The sequence below is a fragment of the Pagrus pagrus genome, assembly GCF_965226575.1.
Source record: "Pagrus pagrus genome assembly, chromosome: 20".
Taxonomy (NCBI): domain Eukaryota; kingdom Metazoa; phylum Chordata; class Actinopteri; order Spariformes; family Sparidae; genus Pagrus; species Pagrus pagrus.
Window position 1 is genome coordinate 26521641 of NC_140207.1, and position 19629 is coordinate 26541269.

Consider the following 19629-nt stretch of genomic DNA (forward strand, 5'->3'; position numbering starts at 1 on the left):
TTGTGGTCATATTTTTCAAGAATTTTGAAAAAAAAAAATACTAATAAAAAAGATGTTTAAAAAAAAAAAAAAAAGAAAGGTCGGCTATAGGGCAGGCTGCCAACAGGCTGCCCTGCCTCTGGTCTGCCACCCGGCCTGTTCGTTCTACCTAACAGTGATTGAATCAGCTCTGCTGCTGACTGTTTGTTTTACAAACCAATTGTGAGAAAAACAAGAGTGCAACCCATTAGCACCAGACAACCACTAAACATACAGTTAAGCTAATAATAACACGTCAGTTACACGGACAGAGAATTTTGTGGCCCTGGTAGTCCACTGGATAACAAGAGATCAGTGGTACCCATGCCGAGTGCCGGATCTCCATTGTCTTTCTTAAAAGCAGTATGCTCCATCTGATGGAAAAAAAATTAGTAGACCTATACAGAAAAGAATGAGGTATAAATGAGCTATATTTATTATATTGAATAGGTAACGAGTAACGAGAGGTGGAATGTAACTAACTACATTAACATCAAGTACTGTACATAAGTAGAAAATAAAGGAAGTTTCACCTCACTTCAGTATTTCCATTTTATCCAACTTCATACTTCTACTCCACTGTATCCCAGAGGAAACTATTGTACCATTTACACCACTACATCGCTGAACAGCTTTAGTTACTAGTTACCTTTCATATAAACTGTCTAGAACTGCCACTTAATGGACATTAATTTTAGTCTAGCAACATACCAAGTTTACAAAGTATCCACATGATAGCAATTATATACAGGGCACATACAACATGTTACACCCATGTACCACGAGTACCAGTGTGCAGACAAGTTGCTCTTTTTGTGAACAGCCAGTTGGAAAAGATATGGATTTCCAGACGTTTTGCTCCTCCTAACATCAGATTTGTTTTGAGTCTCACAGCAAAGTGAGCTTGTCTGCATTTTTTCACTTGGATAAAGTGTTTTTTGTCAAAAAATTGAAGGCCTTTGAATGACTCGACAAACGGCAGATGGACTAGAGTTGTGGAAATTTCTCGATTATAAGATGAATCGCGATTCTAACGTGGAAGCACGGACGTAATTTGGGGGGGGGACACAGGGGACATGTCCCCTGCACTTTTTCAAAAGGCCGTTTTGGTCCCCTGCAGTTTTTACTGTCCAAAAACAATGTCACGCTATGGTAAACAGAGACACGTCAAGCACTAGGACCAAGCGGAAAATGGCCGCTCAAGCTGAAGCCTGTTTCCCTTAGTTTAGACCGCCCACAAGCTCCTCGATTGGCTCTGCCGTGTCTTGTATGATTGGCCGTCCCCGCTGTCACTCCATCTTGCTTGCACACCGGTCTGCTAGTTGCCCAGGAGTCCTTATTGATCTGCCACTGTAAGTTGGGTGTTTGTTCTGCCTGGGTCACGTCAGCTAGAAGCATTGTAATATCAGAGGTTTCATTAACATTAACGTTTGAATCGGTGTCCATGTGCGTATGTGCGTGCGTGCGTGTGTGTGTATGTGTTTGGTAATTAGGCGCAGCCAGGATGTCTTTTATTCAATTTCTCCCCACCTGTGATATTCCTGCCAGTTTGACCTGCCCACCACTGGGTGGTGCTATGTAAATGAGGTCTGTTTACCATATTCCAAAAATAAGTGTAAAATTGGTGGTACTGAGTTGGAGTGAAGTTGACTAACAAGGTGAAACACAGAATTGGGTGATAATGTTTTGCTACATGCTTTACAACCAGTCAAACCAAAAAAGGGAACAGTTAACTTAAAAGTAGCAATAGAAAACTAGAAGAACTACTAGAAAACACAGTGAACTGAAAGAGTTTTATTAAAAATACTTGTGTCCCCCCCACCTCTGAAATCAAAATTTCGTCCTTGTGTGGAAGATTCTGCATTGATGCCGAGACAAAGCATAACTGAGAGTCTGCAGCTTATGTTGATAGTTGATTGTCTGGCCTCAGCTGGACGGTAAAGTTGCTCTCCTTCTTTTTCTCTACCTTCTAAAATAAGATGTACCCAAACTCTCCTCTCCTTTTGTAGAGTTAGGAGGAGGACAAGATCATCATCACCGGATGATGTTGAATCCATCATTTTTTTCTGTGAAAGAAGTGTTGCAACTGTCGCAAATTTACCTCTCTACTGATATGAATAGTTTTGATAGTTTAATTTTTTGTGTTTTTTGTCACACCCCCAGTGTGTAAGGGCATTGAGATTATATTTTCTATTATACTCTTTAATCTTTGATCTAGGCCTATATTTTATGTCTTTGTATTTTTTATACAAATGCTTTTGGCTGACTGTAAATATATATTATTTTACAGTATTATCATCTGGATGCAACTAACTGTGAGGTTTTAATCCAGAAATCTATAAGGAAACTACGTTGGCATTAGTTATATGAGTAGTCTGCTGTGTCAACTCCACAGCAGCTGCACTGCTATCACGAATGCCAAGTGGTATTTATTAACACCAATAATACAATTAATACATAGCCCACTATAATAAGCACCCCATTATGTAAAAAATAGTATGAAACTCACAACCCAGTTGCCGGGACACACACAGTAATATGAGTTGAGTAAGTTCAGACATGTTCCTCCATTCTGACAGGGATTACTGCTGCAAGACACCTTCTGGACTGACTGGAGGAGAAAAGAGGAGACAAAAGACAAGGAGAAAAACATAACATGTGCAGTACAGTATTGGGTTGAGCCATTAACATTTTGCATAGCCAGACACTTTTCATGTCAAATTTAAATGAATAAATTCCAGCCTTGTTAGAGCTAATCAAGGTAGGCAATATTTCAGCATAGAAGTGATAAATACTCCTACATACTGTATATAATAACGGAATGAATCGAATAGAATAGAATAGAATAGAATAATTTTCATCTATAATACATCAAACAGTTCTTAAATGTCTTACCGATTCAAGTGCAGTCACTTTATTCTCAAGTGTTGACACCTGGAAAGCATTGAAAGAAGCAATGAAAATATGTTTTATGACACTGCTTATGAACAGGTGCATTTGAAATAAGAAAAAGTTAATAGATAAAAAAAATGGCACATAAATACAAACCAAGAGAAACAAGTCATAAATGCCATACCCTGGTATGGAGCTGGTTCAGTTTGTTTGTGATATCAGGAGGAACTCCACCTCCATGGGACTTAATGTCATCAATGTCTTCCTTGTTGGATTTGATCTGAAATCAGGCAGTTCATAGACACTTCAGTAAACAAAGTACAGTGTGGTCTGATTTGTCACTTTAAAACAAATAGCAAATTATTTCTTTCATATTTCCATATTTTGTATTATTGAATTTGAATTTGTAACACAATCAAACTACTCTATTTATTTTAAAAATAACAGTTTTTGGACTTCCACTGGAGCAAGCACCCAAGATGGCTGCGTAGGGGATTCCACTGCTAAGTGTTCGGCCAACCCCCTCCTAAAATAGCGTTTGAAATATTCTACACAACGCAAATAGGGGAGTAATGGACTAAAACTACCAAAAGGCATGCAGTCAGCCCAAAAAACCCTTACACAGTACGCTTTGAGAAGCCAAGGCAACCGGCCGGCGCACGACAAGACGGAGGAAAACATGGCGGCGGCCTCTCAGACTTCCGAGTCAGACACTATAGCAGAACTAGCTAGCATTAAAACGCTGCTACAAGGCATCGCATCCGACATGAGTGGACTTAAAGCTGGCACGGATGCAGTTCAAACGGCTGTGGAGAAGTTAGGGACTCGAATGACTGAAGCTGAAGCCCGAATATCGGTACTAGAAGATCAAGGCCAAGTTACGGGAGCGACAGTGAACGCGGCGGGGAAAACCGTTAAGCAGCTACACGAGAAAATAACATCTGGAGGATGCTAGCCGCCGCAACAATGTCCGTATTGTGGGGGTGAAGGAGGACGCCGAAAGTCGAGATATCCAAGATTTTGTACAGAGGCTCCTCTCGGAAACACTGGATATCGAGGTGAGCCCAGATTTGGAGATTGACCGGGCCCAGAGAACCGGTCAACGAGGGAGCAGAGACGAGACACATTCTGGTGCGTTTCCTGAGGTCCGGGGCCCGGGAGGCAGTGCTCGGGCGGCCAGAGAAAAGGAGCGAGTGGAGTGGTGAGGAAGGATTTGTCACAAGACCTTATACAAAGGCGCAAGAATTTCGATGGAGTGAAAAAGAGGCTTCAGGAGAATGGTTTGCGCTACGCCATGCTTTACCCGGCCACAAGAGTAGTGGCCGATAACATCAGACACACTTTTACTTCACCAGAAGAGGTGGCAGATTTTCTGTCATTGAGAGCCTCATAAATACCCCAACACAACACACAGGATGTTTTCGACACCTGACGGACACAGGTAAGCCGTTTTAGGCTCCGATTTTTGGACCCACTGTGTGACTCCCACCATCTTATTTTATATTTTTTTCCCCCGTTGGTGTGTTGGGAGATGAGGAGCCTGATACATAATATGACAGAGGGTTGGTCAGTAAGTTAATCGTTTAATAATTTGATGAGGACAAACTGGAATATTGTTTTGAGGTTTGCTGTCACCATTTGAGGGATCTGCTTTGAGTGAGTTAGTTAGTTAGGACTTTGAGTTTCACGGACGCTGTTTGGTTCAGGAATTAAGGTTGAGGTGGATCATCTTGTTCTTCGATGGTCACCATATGTGTGTATTCTTATTACATTTTTGTACATTTATGTTAAGGTTTTGTCTATTAATGCGTGTATCACAGGGAAGCAGCTACACCAGGGCCTAGCTCACATTACACACTCACTCATACATTTAACAACTTCAGATCAGATGGCTAAGGCCATAAAACGATAAGTAATTGAATACTATGACTGAAATGCTTAAAGTGCTATCTTGGAATATTAAGGGGGCAAATACTGCTATTAAAAGAAAGAAGCTTCTTCTATATTTGAAACAAAAGAAAGTAGATCTCTGCTTTCTGCAAGAGACTCACCTAGATAAAGAAGAATCAACTAAATTACAAAGAGACTGGGTTGGTAAAATATTTTACAGTGCCTATTCATCTAATCAACGGCACGACAGTATTCTAATTCGTAAAAATCTTAATATAAATATTCCCAATCAGCTCTCGGACAGGGAGGGTAAATGGGTGGCTGTAGACGCAGATATTTTTGGTATCAGGTGCTCTATTATTAATATTTATGCTCCAAATTCAGATTCTCCTGACCTCTTTATTGATATCTGTAACACAGTGGAAAATGGGGGACTTGTATGTAATAATTGGAGGGGATTTGAATCAGGTGAGAAACCTGGAAGTAGACAATTTGGAGGCACTTACATCCCCAAGACAGGGAATACACTTTTTACTCAAACCCACATACCTCCTATTCTAGAATCGACTATTTTTTAATATCTAAACAATAAGTGGGTTTGACTGTTGGTAAGGGTTGTCACGATACTAAAATTTTCAACTCGATACCGATACTCAGGAAAATATTCGATACTCGATACCATTTTCGATACCACAAGGATAAAAAAAAAAAAGACCCCAAAATTTAAAAGAAATACTTTTATTAACATGAAAAATGCAAAAATAACCTCTGTTACATCATGTAACAATTAACAGAACCACACGTTAAATATTCTGGGGACTTGGCATCATATTTTCGTTGTTGGTCAAACACAGATAGGTCACACACAGGTAGAGTCGTTGAGTGTGTGTTGCTGTTTGGTTGCAGGTCGACTTTTCTCTGCTTCATTCTGGGACTTTAACAGAGAAAATAACACTTTTCAGTCACCAACATCTATGTAAACTTAGTATACTGACACTGTGTCTATTAACGTAATATGGGCATGCCCGATAATTTATTTTTTTTTTACGTTGTTTATAATCATTAACGTGACGTCAGCCTTTAATCGCTAGCTGCGGCTAATGGCTAATAATAACACGGACAACATTAATGCATGCCACCGGCCACGATAACATCAGTAATAAGTTTGAAACGAAAGACACTAACTTGTCGAAATTCACTGCAAAGGCCAGCGTGTCGGTCCTTAAGATGTTTCGCGAAGTTGGAAGTATTAGCCTACTTGACTTGGTCGCCACCGCCTTGTAGCAGTGTTTGCAAACAGGCTTATCCACGTCCTTCAGCTTCCGTGCTCGTTAGACTCGAAGGCAAAATACCTCCAAACACTTTTCCCTCTTTCATTTTCAACCAAAACTGGTTGATTTGGCCCTCCTGCAGCAGCACTGGCCATGCTCTGTTGTTATTGTGCACGTCACGGTGAGGGGGAGGGTGCCTGCTGCTGTGTGTGAAGGCAGAGAGGGAGAAGGACGCAGCGTCGGCGGCTCGGCGTCGGGGAGGGGAGGGGCGCCGGGGGGATATTGGGTATCGATACTTTTGAAAATGAGTATCGTATCCGGATACAACATTTTAGTATCGATACTTTTTTGAATTTCGATACTTTTGACAACCCTACTGTTGGTGCATCAATTGGTAATATTGCATTGTCGGATCATGCCCCAGTGGAAATAGTGTTACGTTTTGCATCACCAGAAGCTCCTAGACCTAGAAGTTGTTGGATTAAACAAACTCAGGTTTGAGTTGAACTTAATTCTGCAGAAAAAAGCAGGATTTGCACTATTCCTGGCAGAGGTACTATGAGCAAGGGGAAGCAGCAGGAAGGTTCTTGGCCCAAAGAGTAAAACAACAATATAATCGTACATTAATAACCTCTGTAGAGGACAAGAAAGGGAGTTTAGTAACAGACACTGTGGAGATAATGATGTATTTAGGGGATTTTATCAAAAATTGTATACCTCACAATGCACTACAGACCAGGATGACATAGATAATTTTTTGTACCAGGTACATTTGCCGACCCTGTCCGAGGAAAAACAAAAGGAGATTGGGGGTGATATCAGATTAGAGGAGGTCCAACAAAGATTGAGCACTGGGAAGTCACCAGGAGATGATGGCCTCCCTACAGATTTTTATAAAGAGTTCTCTGATATAATAGCACCAAGATTACTTATAGTGTTTCTGGATGCACTGGAGAGGGGTAGGATGCCAGAAAGCATGCAATCTGCTGTAACACTTATACATAAAAAAGGCAAGAACCCACAGCGGTGTGGAAGTTATCGCCCGGCCTCTTTAATAAATGTGGATGCCAAAATATTGGCCAAGGTTTTGGCTACAAGGCTGGAGGCACATTTACCCAGTCTTATTCATCCGGACCAAGTAGGTTTTATTAAAGGAAGGCCCTCGGCAGATAATGTAGGTAGGTTATTCCATTTGATCTGGCAAACTAGAAATAGCACTGAACCCTCGATCGCTTTCTCTCTTGACACTGAGAAAGCGTTTGATAGAGTAGAATTGGGGTATTTGTTCAGGATGCTACACAGGTTTGGATTAGGCTCCCCATTTATTAATTGGGTTAAATTGTTGTATTGTAACCCCAGGGCCTCAGTGTTAACAAATGGCAGGTTATCCTCGTGTTTTTCTCTTTATAGGGGCACAAAGCAGGGATGTCCCCTGAGTCCACTAATTTTTGCATTGGCCCTGGAGCCTTTAGCAGCTGCTATTAGAAATAATGCAAACATCAAGGGCATTCAAGCAGGAAAAACAGAACATAAACTATTGTCATACGCAGACGACGTATTAATACTGACCACAAATCCGGAAACAGCTGTACCTCATATTCTGGCATCGATTGACTCATTCTCTGTGATCTCAGGGTACAAAGTAAATTGGGGAAAATCAGAGGCAACGCCCTTGTCTAGGATGTGTCCACCAGATGTTAGAAAAAACTAGCAGTTTAATTGGCTTCCTTCAGGTTTAGTGTATTTGGGCATCAAGCTTACCCCAGGCCTTAAAAACATGATGACAGAAAACCTCCTCCCCCTTATACAGAAACTCGAGAGCACTTTACAAAACTGGTCTAAGTTAGGGTTATTTCTGTTGGGTAAAATTAACATCCTTAAAATGATAACCATTCCACAAATCAACTATATTACATACATGTTTACCTCTAAGTTTCCCTCCCCTATTACTAAAAAGGTTCAATAAGGCTGTAGATACTTTTCTATGGGCAGGCAAAAGATCTCTTTTTAACAGAACAAGTATATGTTGTTATATGCTGCTAAGGAGGATGGAGGTCTGAGTCTGCCAAAAGTGGACTGGTACCACTACGCCTTTTCCCTTAGTCAGCTGTCTAAGATTAATTTTTTAGGAGATCAGGTTCCAGGTTGGGTGCCGATTGAAAAGGAAACTTACTGAACCTTTCCTAATGCAGGCTTTCATTTCACAAACAGGGGGAGAAATCCCATTTAAGAAGCCACTGTTGGAGTTTGTGAGGGAAACTTGGAGAGTGTCACACCAGGTTGCAGGGCTGAAGCCCTCTTTGACTAATAGGACATGTCTTTGGCATAATAAGCTATTAAAAGTGGGTAAAAAAAATATCTTTTGGAAGACATGGGTGGAGGCGGGAATTGTCTTTTATTGGGGATGTTTTTTGGGGGTGATGTTTTTATGTCTTTTGAACAGATATTGGCCAAATACAAGTTCCAGAAAAGGACTTTTGGAAATATCTTCAATTAAGAAACTGTATAATGTCTACAAAGAGGAAACTTCCACTTATGTCTCGAACAGCGATACAGGAACTATTTCAAGGTAGCCAGTTGGTTAAGGGCAGTGCATCTGAATTTTACAGTCTTATGAAACGATCTCACCCTCCAAAACTTGATGGTCTCAGGAGAGCTTGGGAGGAGGATATTGGAGGGGGAATAGCTATGGAGACATGGGAGGAAATTGTTGGGTCCTGGTATAAGACATCAAGGGAGGTCCAGACAAGGTTAATTACATATAAGGTTATTAATAGGAGCTATTGGACTCCCTGTAAGATGGCACGATTGAAATTACGGGACTCAGATATATGCTGGAGATGTGATAGGAGCAGAGGTACACTCATGATGACATGGAATTTATGGGAAAATATAATAATGTTTCTAAATAATGTACTCAGGACAGAGTTACTACAGAGCCCTGCACTCTGCATATTAGGTATATTAACAGAGCGGGTGGATCTATCAGCTCAACAGACTCTATGGTGCAGACTGGCCCTTTCCACAGGTTGCAGGATTGTACTAAGACACTAGAAAACAAAAACATTATCCCATTTAATGAATGGTTAACAGAGATGACCAAGATAGCCAATTATGAACAGTTGATTTTTAAAGTGAACAACAAACAAGATGTGTTTTGGAAAATTTGGGGGGCCTACATGAACACAGTGCTGAATGGCTAACTAGGATGAAGGGTCATAATACTGTATGAGTGATTAAGATGGGTGGACATTGAAAATGCTTACCTGTGTTTACCTTTATTTAATTTGTTTTGTATTATCTTATTTTAGGTTGTTTGTTTTTTTAGTTTTTGTATCTTTGTGGATGTGTGTGTTGTTGTAAATGTTAAATTCAAAAGGCAATAAAAAAGTGAATTACAAAAAAAAAAAAAAGTTTTTAAAAGTGATAACATTTGAAGTACATGATGTAAAACTGTGATTATTTGTTCACATAACATTTATAACACCCCTTTCACATTGGCCAAAAAAACATACTAACATCTGGCTTTTGTCTTCGATGGGAAAAGGTACAATTGGCATTCATTCCCGGTCAAATGACTCAGCTGTGCACTAATCATGCTGTTTAATCAGCATATTGATATGCCACAACTGTCCTGTACTCACTAACACAGATTTAAACACATTTGTTTGAGAAATCAACTTTCTGCGTGCACAGAGAAAGGCTCACATATTTTACTTCAACTAAAGAAAAATGGGAGCAACCATAAACGAGTTGCATTCATATTTTTGTATAATGTACTTAAATTGGTTATAATCAACATTTTTATGTGTGAAATGTCATTGCGAAAGGGATCATCCATAGTGAAGAACCCACAGAGAATTATCGTCTGAATCTACAGCTCCCCATGGCTTGACATAGCTTTTAGTGAGTGTCAGCTCAGTATTAGAGAGCCAGATTCTTCTCTCAGGAGTTGGTAGAGACAAACAGAGCAAGTTTACAGGATCATTATTCAGAAATTGGCATTTTGTGTGATATGGTGCCCCCCACAGTCTTAAATACAAATATTAGATCTGTAACAATTTGTCAGTTGTAATGTAGGTGCTAACTACAAACAAAACTCATCACATCATAACAATGATATGTCTTGAAAAGTTGTATCTTGAAGTAAACATGTATGTAATGCTGTGATTCTATTCTCTCACTGAAGTTACATAGTGCATAAAGAAGAGATGGGGGCAGAGTGGCTATGACAGACACTCCATTTACACTATTACAAGACAATGTACCCTCACAATAACTTTGTTACTTATTATTTGTTATTTTAAGGTAAAAAAAAACATTGCTTTAATGTTGATATAGGACAACTAAAGACCATTACATCTGTTTTTTTGCTTGCTTACAAATAATTTAATTTCATCATTTTCATTTTACCTTTCAATTTATGTTTAAACTTTTTTTACCCTCTCAGTGTAGTAATGAAGTCATCAGTGATATTGATGAGTTCAGGTGTCTGCACATGGCCCAACAGCCACCCCAGTCTGTTCACCATGCTGCTATCTGGCAAATGATACAGAAGTAACCATACCTGTACCACCAGACTAAAGAGCAGCTTCTTTACTAAGGCTGTGACACTCCTGAACTCATCCTCAACATTTCACCATGAATAGTTTATTTTCTGACTGGATTATTATTCATTAATTAGATTGTATAGTTTCTGTTTTTTGTGTGTATGTAGCTAAGGGAATTACAACGATATTTAATTATACTGTACAATCTTGTATTGCAAAACAACAATTAAATGTATCTTGAATCATGAATTAAAAGTCCTCCTATTGCATTTAAAAAAGGTGACTTATACCCATAGATGGTACACCCATCTGCAGTGCACAGACCAAAATTGGCTGTCCACTCATGGTTAATCTGTGATACTTGAAAGATTTAAACAAAAAATGCAAGCTGCTTCAATTGCACTGTTTGTTTTATACTCAAGCACATACCCATATCTGTGTACACTGTACAATTATAGGCTACAGATAAAATGAATGCATACAGGGCCTAATACATTTGATATAAAGATTGTGAATCTTTAGTGTTAATCATGAAGCCACCAAATCTATTGCACTTGGCCCCTGATCTTTGGTCCTCTCCAAACTGCTGTGTCTGCTTACTAACTTGTTAATCATTTATTGTCTCATATGAGCAGCAGCCAGCTTTCAGTTTGTGTAAAGATGATGATACGTTTAAATGAAACATGTACTGGAGTGACTATTTTCTGACTGGAGTGACGTCTACTACTACGTCTACTGGAGTACAACCATAATAAAGCCATACTTTATAGATTAGAACAGAATCACCAAATAATCATGCCAGGATTACAAGAATATTTTAGAACTGGGATTAGCAGGTACAATGGTTGGTACCGATTCTTGATACTTCAACAAAAACATGTCCCACTAAGTAAAGTGCTAATTCTGTTGAAAATAAATAACATTTTCTTGTTTAAAGTAATCACGGTTGATCATATGTGTATCTTTTGTGTGTGTAAATGTAACATTTTTACATACAGTTGCAATCGGAAATATTTAACACGCAGAAGATCACTGAACAAACAAGGACTTCATGGCCAGACTCCAAGACGCACGCCACTCTTGACCACAAGGAACATCAAAGGTCGACTGCAATATGCCGGGAGGAATTTGGATAAGACTGCAGAATTTTGGGAGTTTTTTTAAATTTAGTCGCATCTTGCACGCAATGCACTCCCGCTCTGGCTCGATCAGTCAGCTGTCACTTGTCCACTGCATTTCGGAGCCTCAGGAGGAAGACTCAAGGAAGTTAAAGCAACACTAGGTAGTTTTTCGACCTTAAAATAATATTTCTAAACTCAGTTAAGTGGTAGAATAAGGGTTAATAGAATAGATGAACGGTGATGCCTCTGCAGCCTGAGGGGGGTCGCGCCAGCAGAAACCGCACTGCGTAACTTCCCTGAGCGGGTAGCTACATACCTGACATAAAGAAGTCTAGTGCGACCTGCTTTACGACACATTTATTCGTCAGTGGATTTAGCCAGCAGCTACTTGGATTTTTTGTAAACCAACGCCATGGCCAAGCCAGCTAAAAAAGCCATGAAGGTATTGTCTGAGGAGGCGAAGAAAAGAAAAAGCGAAAGTGATATAACATGAGCCGGACAGGGATAAATATTGGACCAGCTTACGCTCGGTGGTGCGAGCTGAAAGAACTGATGGCGACCTAGCCTTGATGCTACTGGATTTGTAAGTCATATATTACAAATATACATATTTATTATCTTACCGACTTTTACTTTGAGTTGATTTGTTGTTATGTGGTGTTCATTAGGGCTCTATTTGTCCACAGTTTATAACCGTAATAAAGCCGGGAGATAATCTAATGCTGTCCGTTTCGATAGCTTGCTCGTTTTCATGTAGTGACTGTAAACGATGACTAACTTACTAAAACACTATGAACGTCTTGTCTTGTAAAGTTGCAGATTCCTTAGTTCATGCAGATAATCAACATAATTGTTGAACAGTGTGGTCGGGAGGTAACGTCAGGCTATTGTTGTTATTGGTAACGTTAGCATGCTACTTAGCTACTGTTGTCGTACCGAGTTGGTTGTAGTTATTGCACCAAACACGTCAGCTTGCACGTTTTCATGTAGTGACTGTAAACGATGACTAACTTACTAAAACACTATGAACGTCTTGTCTTGAAAAGTTGCAGATTCCTTAGTTCATGCAGATAATCAATGTAATAGTTGAACAGTGTGATCAGGAGGTAACGTTAGCATGCTACTTAGCTACTGTGTCGTACCGAGTTGGTTGTAGTTATTACACCAAACACAACGTCAGCTTACACGTTTTCATGTAGTGACTGTAAACGATGACTAACTTACTAAAACACTATGAACGTCTTGTCTTGAAAAGTTGCGGATTCCTTAGTTCATGCAGATAATCAACGTAATTGTTGAACAGTGTGATCGGGAGGTAACGTTAGCATGCCACTTACTGCTGTCATACCGAGTTGGTTGTAGTTATTACGCCGAACACAACGTCAACTTGCAATTGTATTTAGTAACCCCCGAAAACATAGTTATATTTTCAGACGTTACTAAACACATTCACGCCCAAGCGTCGTGTTTTGGAAGTAACTTAGTCGGTGCAATCACTATAACCAACTCAGTATGAGAATAACTCTAGCATGCTAATGTGCTGTGCAGCCTATATGCTAACAAACTACCAACTGCTATCTCTGAATCTAGCTTGTTGTTGGCACTCGATTGAGGTTTTTTCAGACGATTTCGTGATTCACCGGCTCCGTCAACAAATTTACGTGTATTCATTTTCCCCAGGGATGCTCATACAGCGACAGTATTTACGACTCTAGTAACAGATAATTGCGCTTCTCAACCAGCCGGGGGTAGTAATGAGTCCAAACTACCTAGTGTTGCTTTAACATGTGTTTAGTGTGAAAGCCAAGACTCGGTCTGAGTGAGAATCTCGTGGAAAGGTGAAGGTCTTTAACTAATTGTAAATTTTCTGTCACAACTTCCACATGGATATGATATATGATGATCAGCTCTGAATCTTATTAGCTATTTGTGGTGTCTGACAGTGTTGACAAAAAGTAAGTAATGAAAAAAGTACCAACTCTGGAGGTTGCACCAAAATATGGCATGATTGCTGAGACCTTGTTTTATAGACATAAAACTTTAGATTTCTTAATACTTAATTTTTTTTCTTTTCAAAATTGAAACCTGTTTTATCCAAATTCTCAAGAATCAGTGTTGGACAACAAACTGTTCAGGAACTGGAAAATGACTGAGGTGACTGTTTATGAACATGTGACTTTCATAAAAAAAAGTTTTCTTACATACATGTATCTCCATAGTGGAACTGAAACACATTTGTACGTTATGGCCAGAATTCAAAAGAAGCTTCAAAAACATAGGGGCAGCATATCACCAGAATTACAACTACTGCTCTTTGTAGTTCTTCCTTAGCTGTATCTAGCTACTGTTAGCTAATTAGCTCATGGCACAGTTAGCTGTCAAGCTAGAGGCCCTATAGTTTGTCTGGACCAGGACCCCAGATTGCAGGACGAGTCAATACAAGCGACGGGACCCAGCTCAACTGGATTTGGCCGCCTGAGAGTGAACACTGCTGGACACCAGACTGGGACTGAACACAACCTCCAAGAAAGCTGGGGGTGACCAGACACGGCAGGCGGGGACCGGAGAGGCATGCAGCAACAGAGAAGCGACAGATAATCAGACAGAGAGTCAGACATCAGCAGCGAGTGAAAACGGCCTGTAAAGCTGGAATATTCTGACATCTTACTCTGTGAATTTAGGATGTATTTCAACCAAACCAGAGGTGATTGTGGAAAGATAAACCAAGACTGTGATGGTGAGTTTTATCTGGGAATGCTGAGTTTGTATGAAGTGTGTTTTATGATGAGTTGACAAGCTTGTCTTAGTTTGTTAAATGAATGAACCTTGAATTTAGAGTGTGGTTGTATTTTTCTGTTTAGTAAGGAAAATAGAAGTTGGAGTGTTTAATTTTTTTGACATTTTGTGAGTTAATTTAGTTCATTTAAGAAGCTGAAAGCTGGCATACATCTCCTAGCTGAAAGTACTATCAGACTATCTTCTCTTGCCAGTACAAAGGGGTATTACAAGACAGGATGGGATGGGGCTAGCTGGTTAGCATGCTAAGTTCAGTAGACATCTGTGCAACACAGTACAGAGAAGTTTATGACATAATGTCAACACTTGTTTCTCCACACTCTGTTTAGAATTTCAGTTCATTTGTTGAATGATTTAAACAAAGATCCTGTCCTTATCTTATAAATTACTCTTTAAAAGTTATTCCTCATTATTTTGCATTGTAGCAACTTTATTACATCAACATGTACTTCTTTTTCTTTTTTACTTACTGTGATGGTTAATCTTGGAATGGTGGGGGGATGTATGCAACTTATTGGGAGTCCAATTCCTTGTGTGTGTACACATGCTGAGCTAAAATAGCTGATTCTGAACTTGGACAGTATGCTTCCTGCTGTGACCATAAATCAGTGATTAAACAGAAGAAATCACAAGAGATTTATCTGCAGTGAATTTATGTTCAGTTATCTCTGAAATTCCTACTGTATGAAGATCTGGGGCCTCATTTATATAACTGTGCGTAGGATTCACGTCAAAAGGTGGCTTAGGGATGAAAAACAGAAAGTGATGGACAACAATATTCTGATTTATAAAACAGTGCACATGCACATCCTACCCCGGTTTCTCTTTATAAATCACAATTAACTCAAATGTGGCTCACCTTTTGTTTGCTTCATGTAATACCCACAGTGGTCTTTAAATAGTCAGTGAAACGCCCCTAATTAATATTCAGTCACGCTGATGGCATGAAGATGATAACGGAAACGAGAGAAAGGGTAAAAAAAAAAAAAAAAGTAAAATTCGCACAGTGTTAAATCAAAGGTCTTGCTGTGGAAGTTGAGACAATAAAAAAATGTTGTTTTTGGTTGTCCGACATAAAAGTGGATGCCAAAAGCTCACAGCCAAGGTGCAGGGGACGAGGACACGCAGCCCACCCACCTTGATGAGAAACTGGCAGGAATTAGCGGAGAACCTCTCCTGTAGAGGGGAGTAGGTGTGGAGCGGGAGCAGGACTCTCTCGTATTCTCTCGTTTTGAATTAGTTGACCATTTACTTTGAAGTTATGTTCAAATATGTATTTAAACAAATAAACGAGACAGTTGAGTTGCTGCGTGTCGGTGCAGCAGTTGAGCGAACAACCTGAGTGCGTCGACGCCGCTTTTCCACTGCACCGAAACTGGCCAGTGGATTAGAATTGATACACTTGTTTTATATAACTTAAAACTGTATATTGAAATAGCTATATTAATATTAAAATTACCCATATGTAATTGACAGTGAATGGACCATTAACTCACCAGTTCTGCACAACGAGCAGGTGATAAAAAATAAATGAAACAATGAACTTGTATCTGCCTAGCCGATTTCTCCTTTTCTGCATGTTATATTTTTATGAGAATAAATCACATAACATGAAGGTATTGATTAATTATTACAGAACGTTTTTTATGGGCATATAGTTTGTATTTATTATCCCAAATCAGGGAGCGTCATAAAGGTGTTTGTTTATTCGTTTTCAGGTGATTAGATTTGTATTTGATTTTTCAAATAAACTCCTCACATATAATAGGTTGGAGGTGATTGTTCGATTTATGTCACACAAAGGTACCAAATTCAAACAGTTTCTGCTGTTATATCCTTCTGCCATCGAAGTCACAGTTTCTAATATCTCCAGATTTATGTGTGTAGGCATGGGTCTGAGACTGTGGAGCACCCCACCTCTCCTGTCATTTTTAAAAAATATATAATTCCTAACCCCAAACTCTGCTTAGAAAAAGTGCTGTACACCTTTTGTTCGTACACAACGTTTAGAAATAAGGCCTCTGAACAGCGCTTATGACCCACATGATTATTGTCCCATCAAGTGTGCTTGTTAGTAATGGAAAAAGTTTACACTTACCTGATTTAAAAGTTGTGTGAGGTCTTCATTGTCCACTTTTACCCGTCCTGATGCTGACGTCTGAAAGCGGATCTCTTTATTGAAACCAGTTGTGAAGACAAGGTGACCATTCTCTGACACCATACGAGGCCTACAGGGTCAAATCGCCAAAATTCAAACATATATTTTGGAAAGGGAAATTGTATTTTGGTCAATAGTGGTTATAGGCGAGGAAAGGTGTACAAAAAATACACATCAGGAGTCCCGCTATGATCATCATATAGTCAGAGATTGTATTATTTTCTTATATATATTATTTCTCTTATTTCCAGAAATAAACGCTCAAAAATTTCACTGGAGTTCTACTGGAAGTCAGGGATGAGTTTGTTAAACAAAACAAGCTCTGTAGGGTAAAGCAAATCTATTATACCACACAAATAAAAAAATAAAAAAACACCAAAAGTTGACAGTGAGCAGCATAACATTTTAGAGGTGAGATATTGATGGATACTTAAGACTAATTGTGAAACTATTTTGGCTTTTGGCAGACCTTATTCTGTACGTTAAATAAGTAATAATATTTTTTTTCCATCACTATATGAATCATCCCTCTGTTTGATCGCTAGAAACCCAAACTCACTGGTCATTGCTAATGTTCCTCTTGTTTCGTCCTTGTGCTGTGTCCCTTGGCTCTCCTTGCAGCCCTACCAGAAGGAAAATGAGTATGAAAGACAGCCACGAGAGCCGCAGTGTCAGCGCCATAGAGAAGAGATGTGTTGCCTGGACACTGGAAACAACTTAACTGGGGTTTGATGTGCCTCCACACTCTAATTTTCACTGCCAAGACTTTGACCTGACAGTACAACCATAAAGTGCCCCTCATTTTACTAAAGCTGGTTAACTTTATGTGACAATGGACCCTCACATGATTGTTGTAGATGAGTAACCTGCTTCGTGTGACTTTGCTTGCATGTGCTTTGCAGATGTCAGAAGTGGGTTGCCACTGTGGGATGAATTATTAGCTTAAAAAATGTTTTCATGAAAGTTTTTTTTCACAAAATCTTGCCTTCAGTGTCATTTAAAACGTTTTTAATAAAAATATTGTGAATTATATGTACTATAGTCACATCATAAACTTCAACACTGTAACAAACTTAGTGGACTTGTGAAATCTCATCGAAATGATTCTGACTAAATTGTAGGCACAATTTCCTGGTGCACTGTAGCAACCATCTATATTTCAAAACTTTAATTAATTAGTTTAAAATATTCACCTACAATCCAGTCAATTTAGCAGAATAGTCTTGTGTCATCAGAAAGATAAAGTAGGGGCTTGATCAGAGGGGCCCCATAGCAACCACATAAATCCTAAAATCCTCAGTTGTCAACTGTGAAATTGTCAACATCACTATTCCTAGTAACATTCTTAATCATGCATTATTTGTCATTATTACTTTTATGGGTTTTTTATATATTTTATTATTAAAAGCATTATGTGTAGGATTTAGATTGTTCTTAAACATCCAGCTTGATATAATAAGTATCAGGCTTGTTCAGTTGTACTCATTTGAAGCTTGGCCTATTGTAGTCCAAGACTTAAATCTATACAATGTACAAAGTGCAAATGTATATAACCATCAGCATATTTACTCACCTGACATCTTTTTCTATACACACACACACACACACACAGAGGAAGTTAGTGATTTTCTGAAATCATGTGAGATGGCCAATGAAGTTAACAACTTTACAAAGTTGAGGTGTTTTGTGATGTTTATAGGTAAATCATTTCATATTATATCATCATTTACAAACGTTGCATACACACAAAATGGGGCCCACTCAAAAGCTGTGATCTATAAAAACAAACTTGAGAATGTGTGCACCTGTAAGTAAACTCTGACCCATTCATGCAAACATTTTGGAAGCAAGGCCAGGTGGTGAATTGAAGCAGAATGTAGAATGGGTGGGTGTGGGTGTGTGTGTGTGTGGGGGTGGGTGTGAGATTGGTTGCAGGTGTGTGTGTGAGATTGGTTACAGGTGTGTGTGTGTGTGTGAGATTGGTTGCAGGTGTGTGTGTGTGTGTGAGATTGGTTGCAGGTGTGTGTGTGTGTGTGAGATTGGTTGCAGGTGTGTGTGTGAGATTGCAGGTTGGTTCCTGCCTGGAAGCCAAGGGTTTAAGGTTGGGCTCCTCTCCAGTTCCTGTGGGCTCTCCTCTCTCAACCAGACTACCAGCATGTTTGATTGTGGACAAACTATGTTTGTTAATAAAACCTTTAAAAATGCTTTGCTGCTGCTGGTGGTGCTTGGGTGATGGGAAGAGGGGAGTCTCACTTTCATGTTGCGCCAGGGTTTCCCCTAGGCCCTGGTCGTAACACTGTGCATAATGATATATCTCACAATTGACTTCACTTCATATCAAATGTTAATCATAGATCCATGTTATCATCAACAATCAAACCATCAGTTATACTAAAGGATATTTATTCCATAAAAATGTTTAAACGTGAAAGATATGTCAACTCAAATCTGAAATCAATATTTCCTCAGTGAGCGCTGTCTCACCATCACTGCGAGTCTTAATCATTAGCCGTTTTCACCATAACTGAACTTAAATAAAGAAATTAATTGTTTTCACACATCAAACCCCCATTTTCAAATGATAGCTCAGGGATAAAATTGATTGTCGAGATCATTTTGGCAAGTGGAACAGTCAGCCTAATCGCTGCTAACATATAAAGACTGTGGTTCCACTTTTGCATAATGCTGCATTGCCTGGCCTCTGAATGTGGTCTAAGTGATCGGATCTAAAATGCGTCCTCAATGCGTTCTGTGGTGTTCACGCCTGTACTTTGAGCTGTTTACTTGTTATCACATCATCCAGGACACATGTTGATACAAGGTGTGAACAGGGCCTTCAATGTTGTCCAAAACAGCCCTCACTTAATGTGGCTATTACTGGTCTGCCTATGATTCAGTAATGAACATTCTAGCAGATTTGAGAATAATGAATA

At 39.3% G+C, this 19629-nt stretch overlaps 1 protein-coding gene across 1 annotated transcript in view; it reads right to left on the reverse strand.

Annotated features, from left to right (window-relative positions):
* The window catches only part of cubn (cubilin (intrinsic factor-cobalamin receptor)), a 244366-nt gene extending 226961 nt beyond the window's left edge, over nt 1-17405 (reverse strand). The window contains exons 1-5 of the mRNA XM_084340702.1: nt 17256-17405; nt 16637-16766; nt 3095-3190; nt 2914-2952; nt 2528-2629 (exon numbers count right to left, since the gene is read on the reverse strand). Of these exons, the coding sequence (XP_084196828.1) occupies nt 2528-2629; nt 2914-2952; nt 3095-3190; nt 16637-16766; nt 17256-17377 (489 nt within the window). The 5' untranslated portion in view covers nt 17378-17405. The remainder of the gene's footprint in view (nt 1-2527; nt 2630-2913; nt 2953-3094; nt 3191-16636; nt 16767-17255) is intronic.
* Between the last annotated feature and the right edge of the window lie 2224 nt (nt 17406-19629).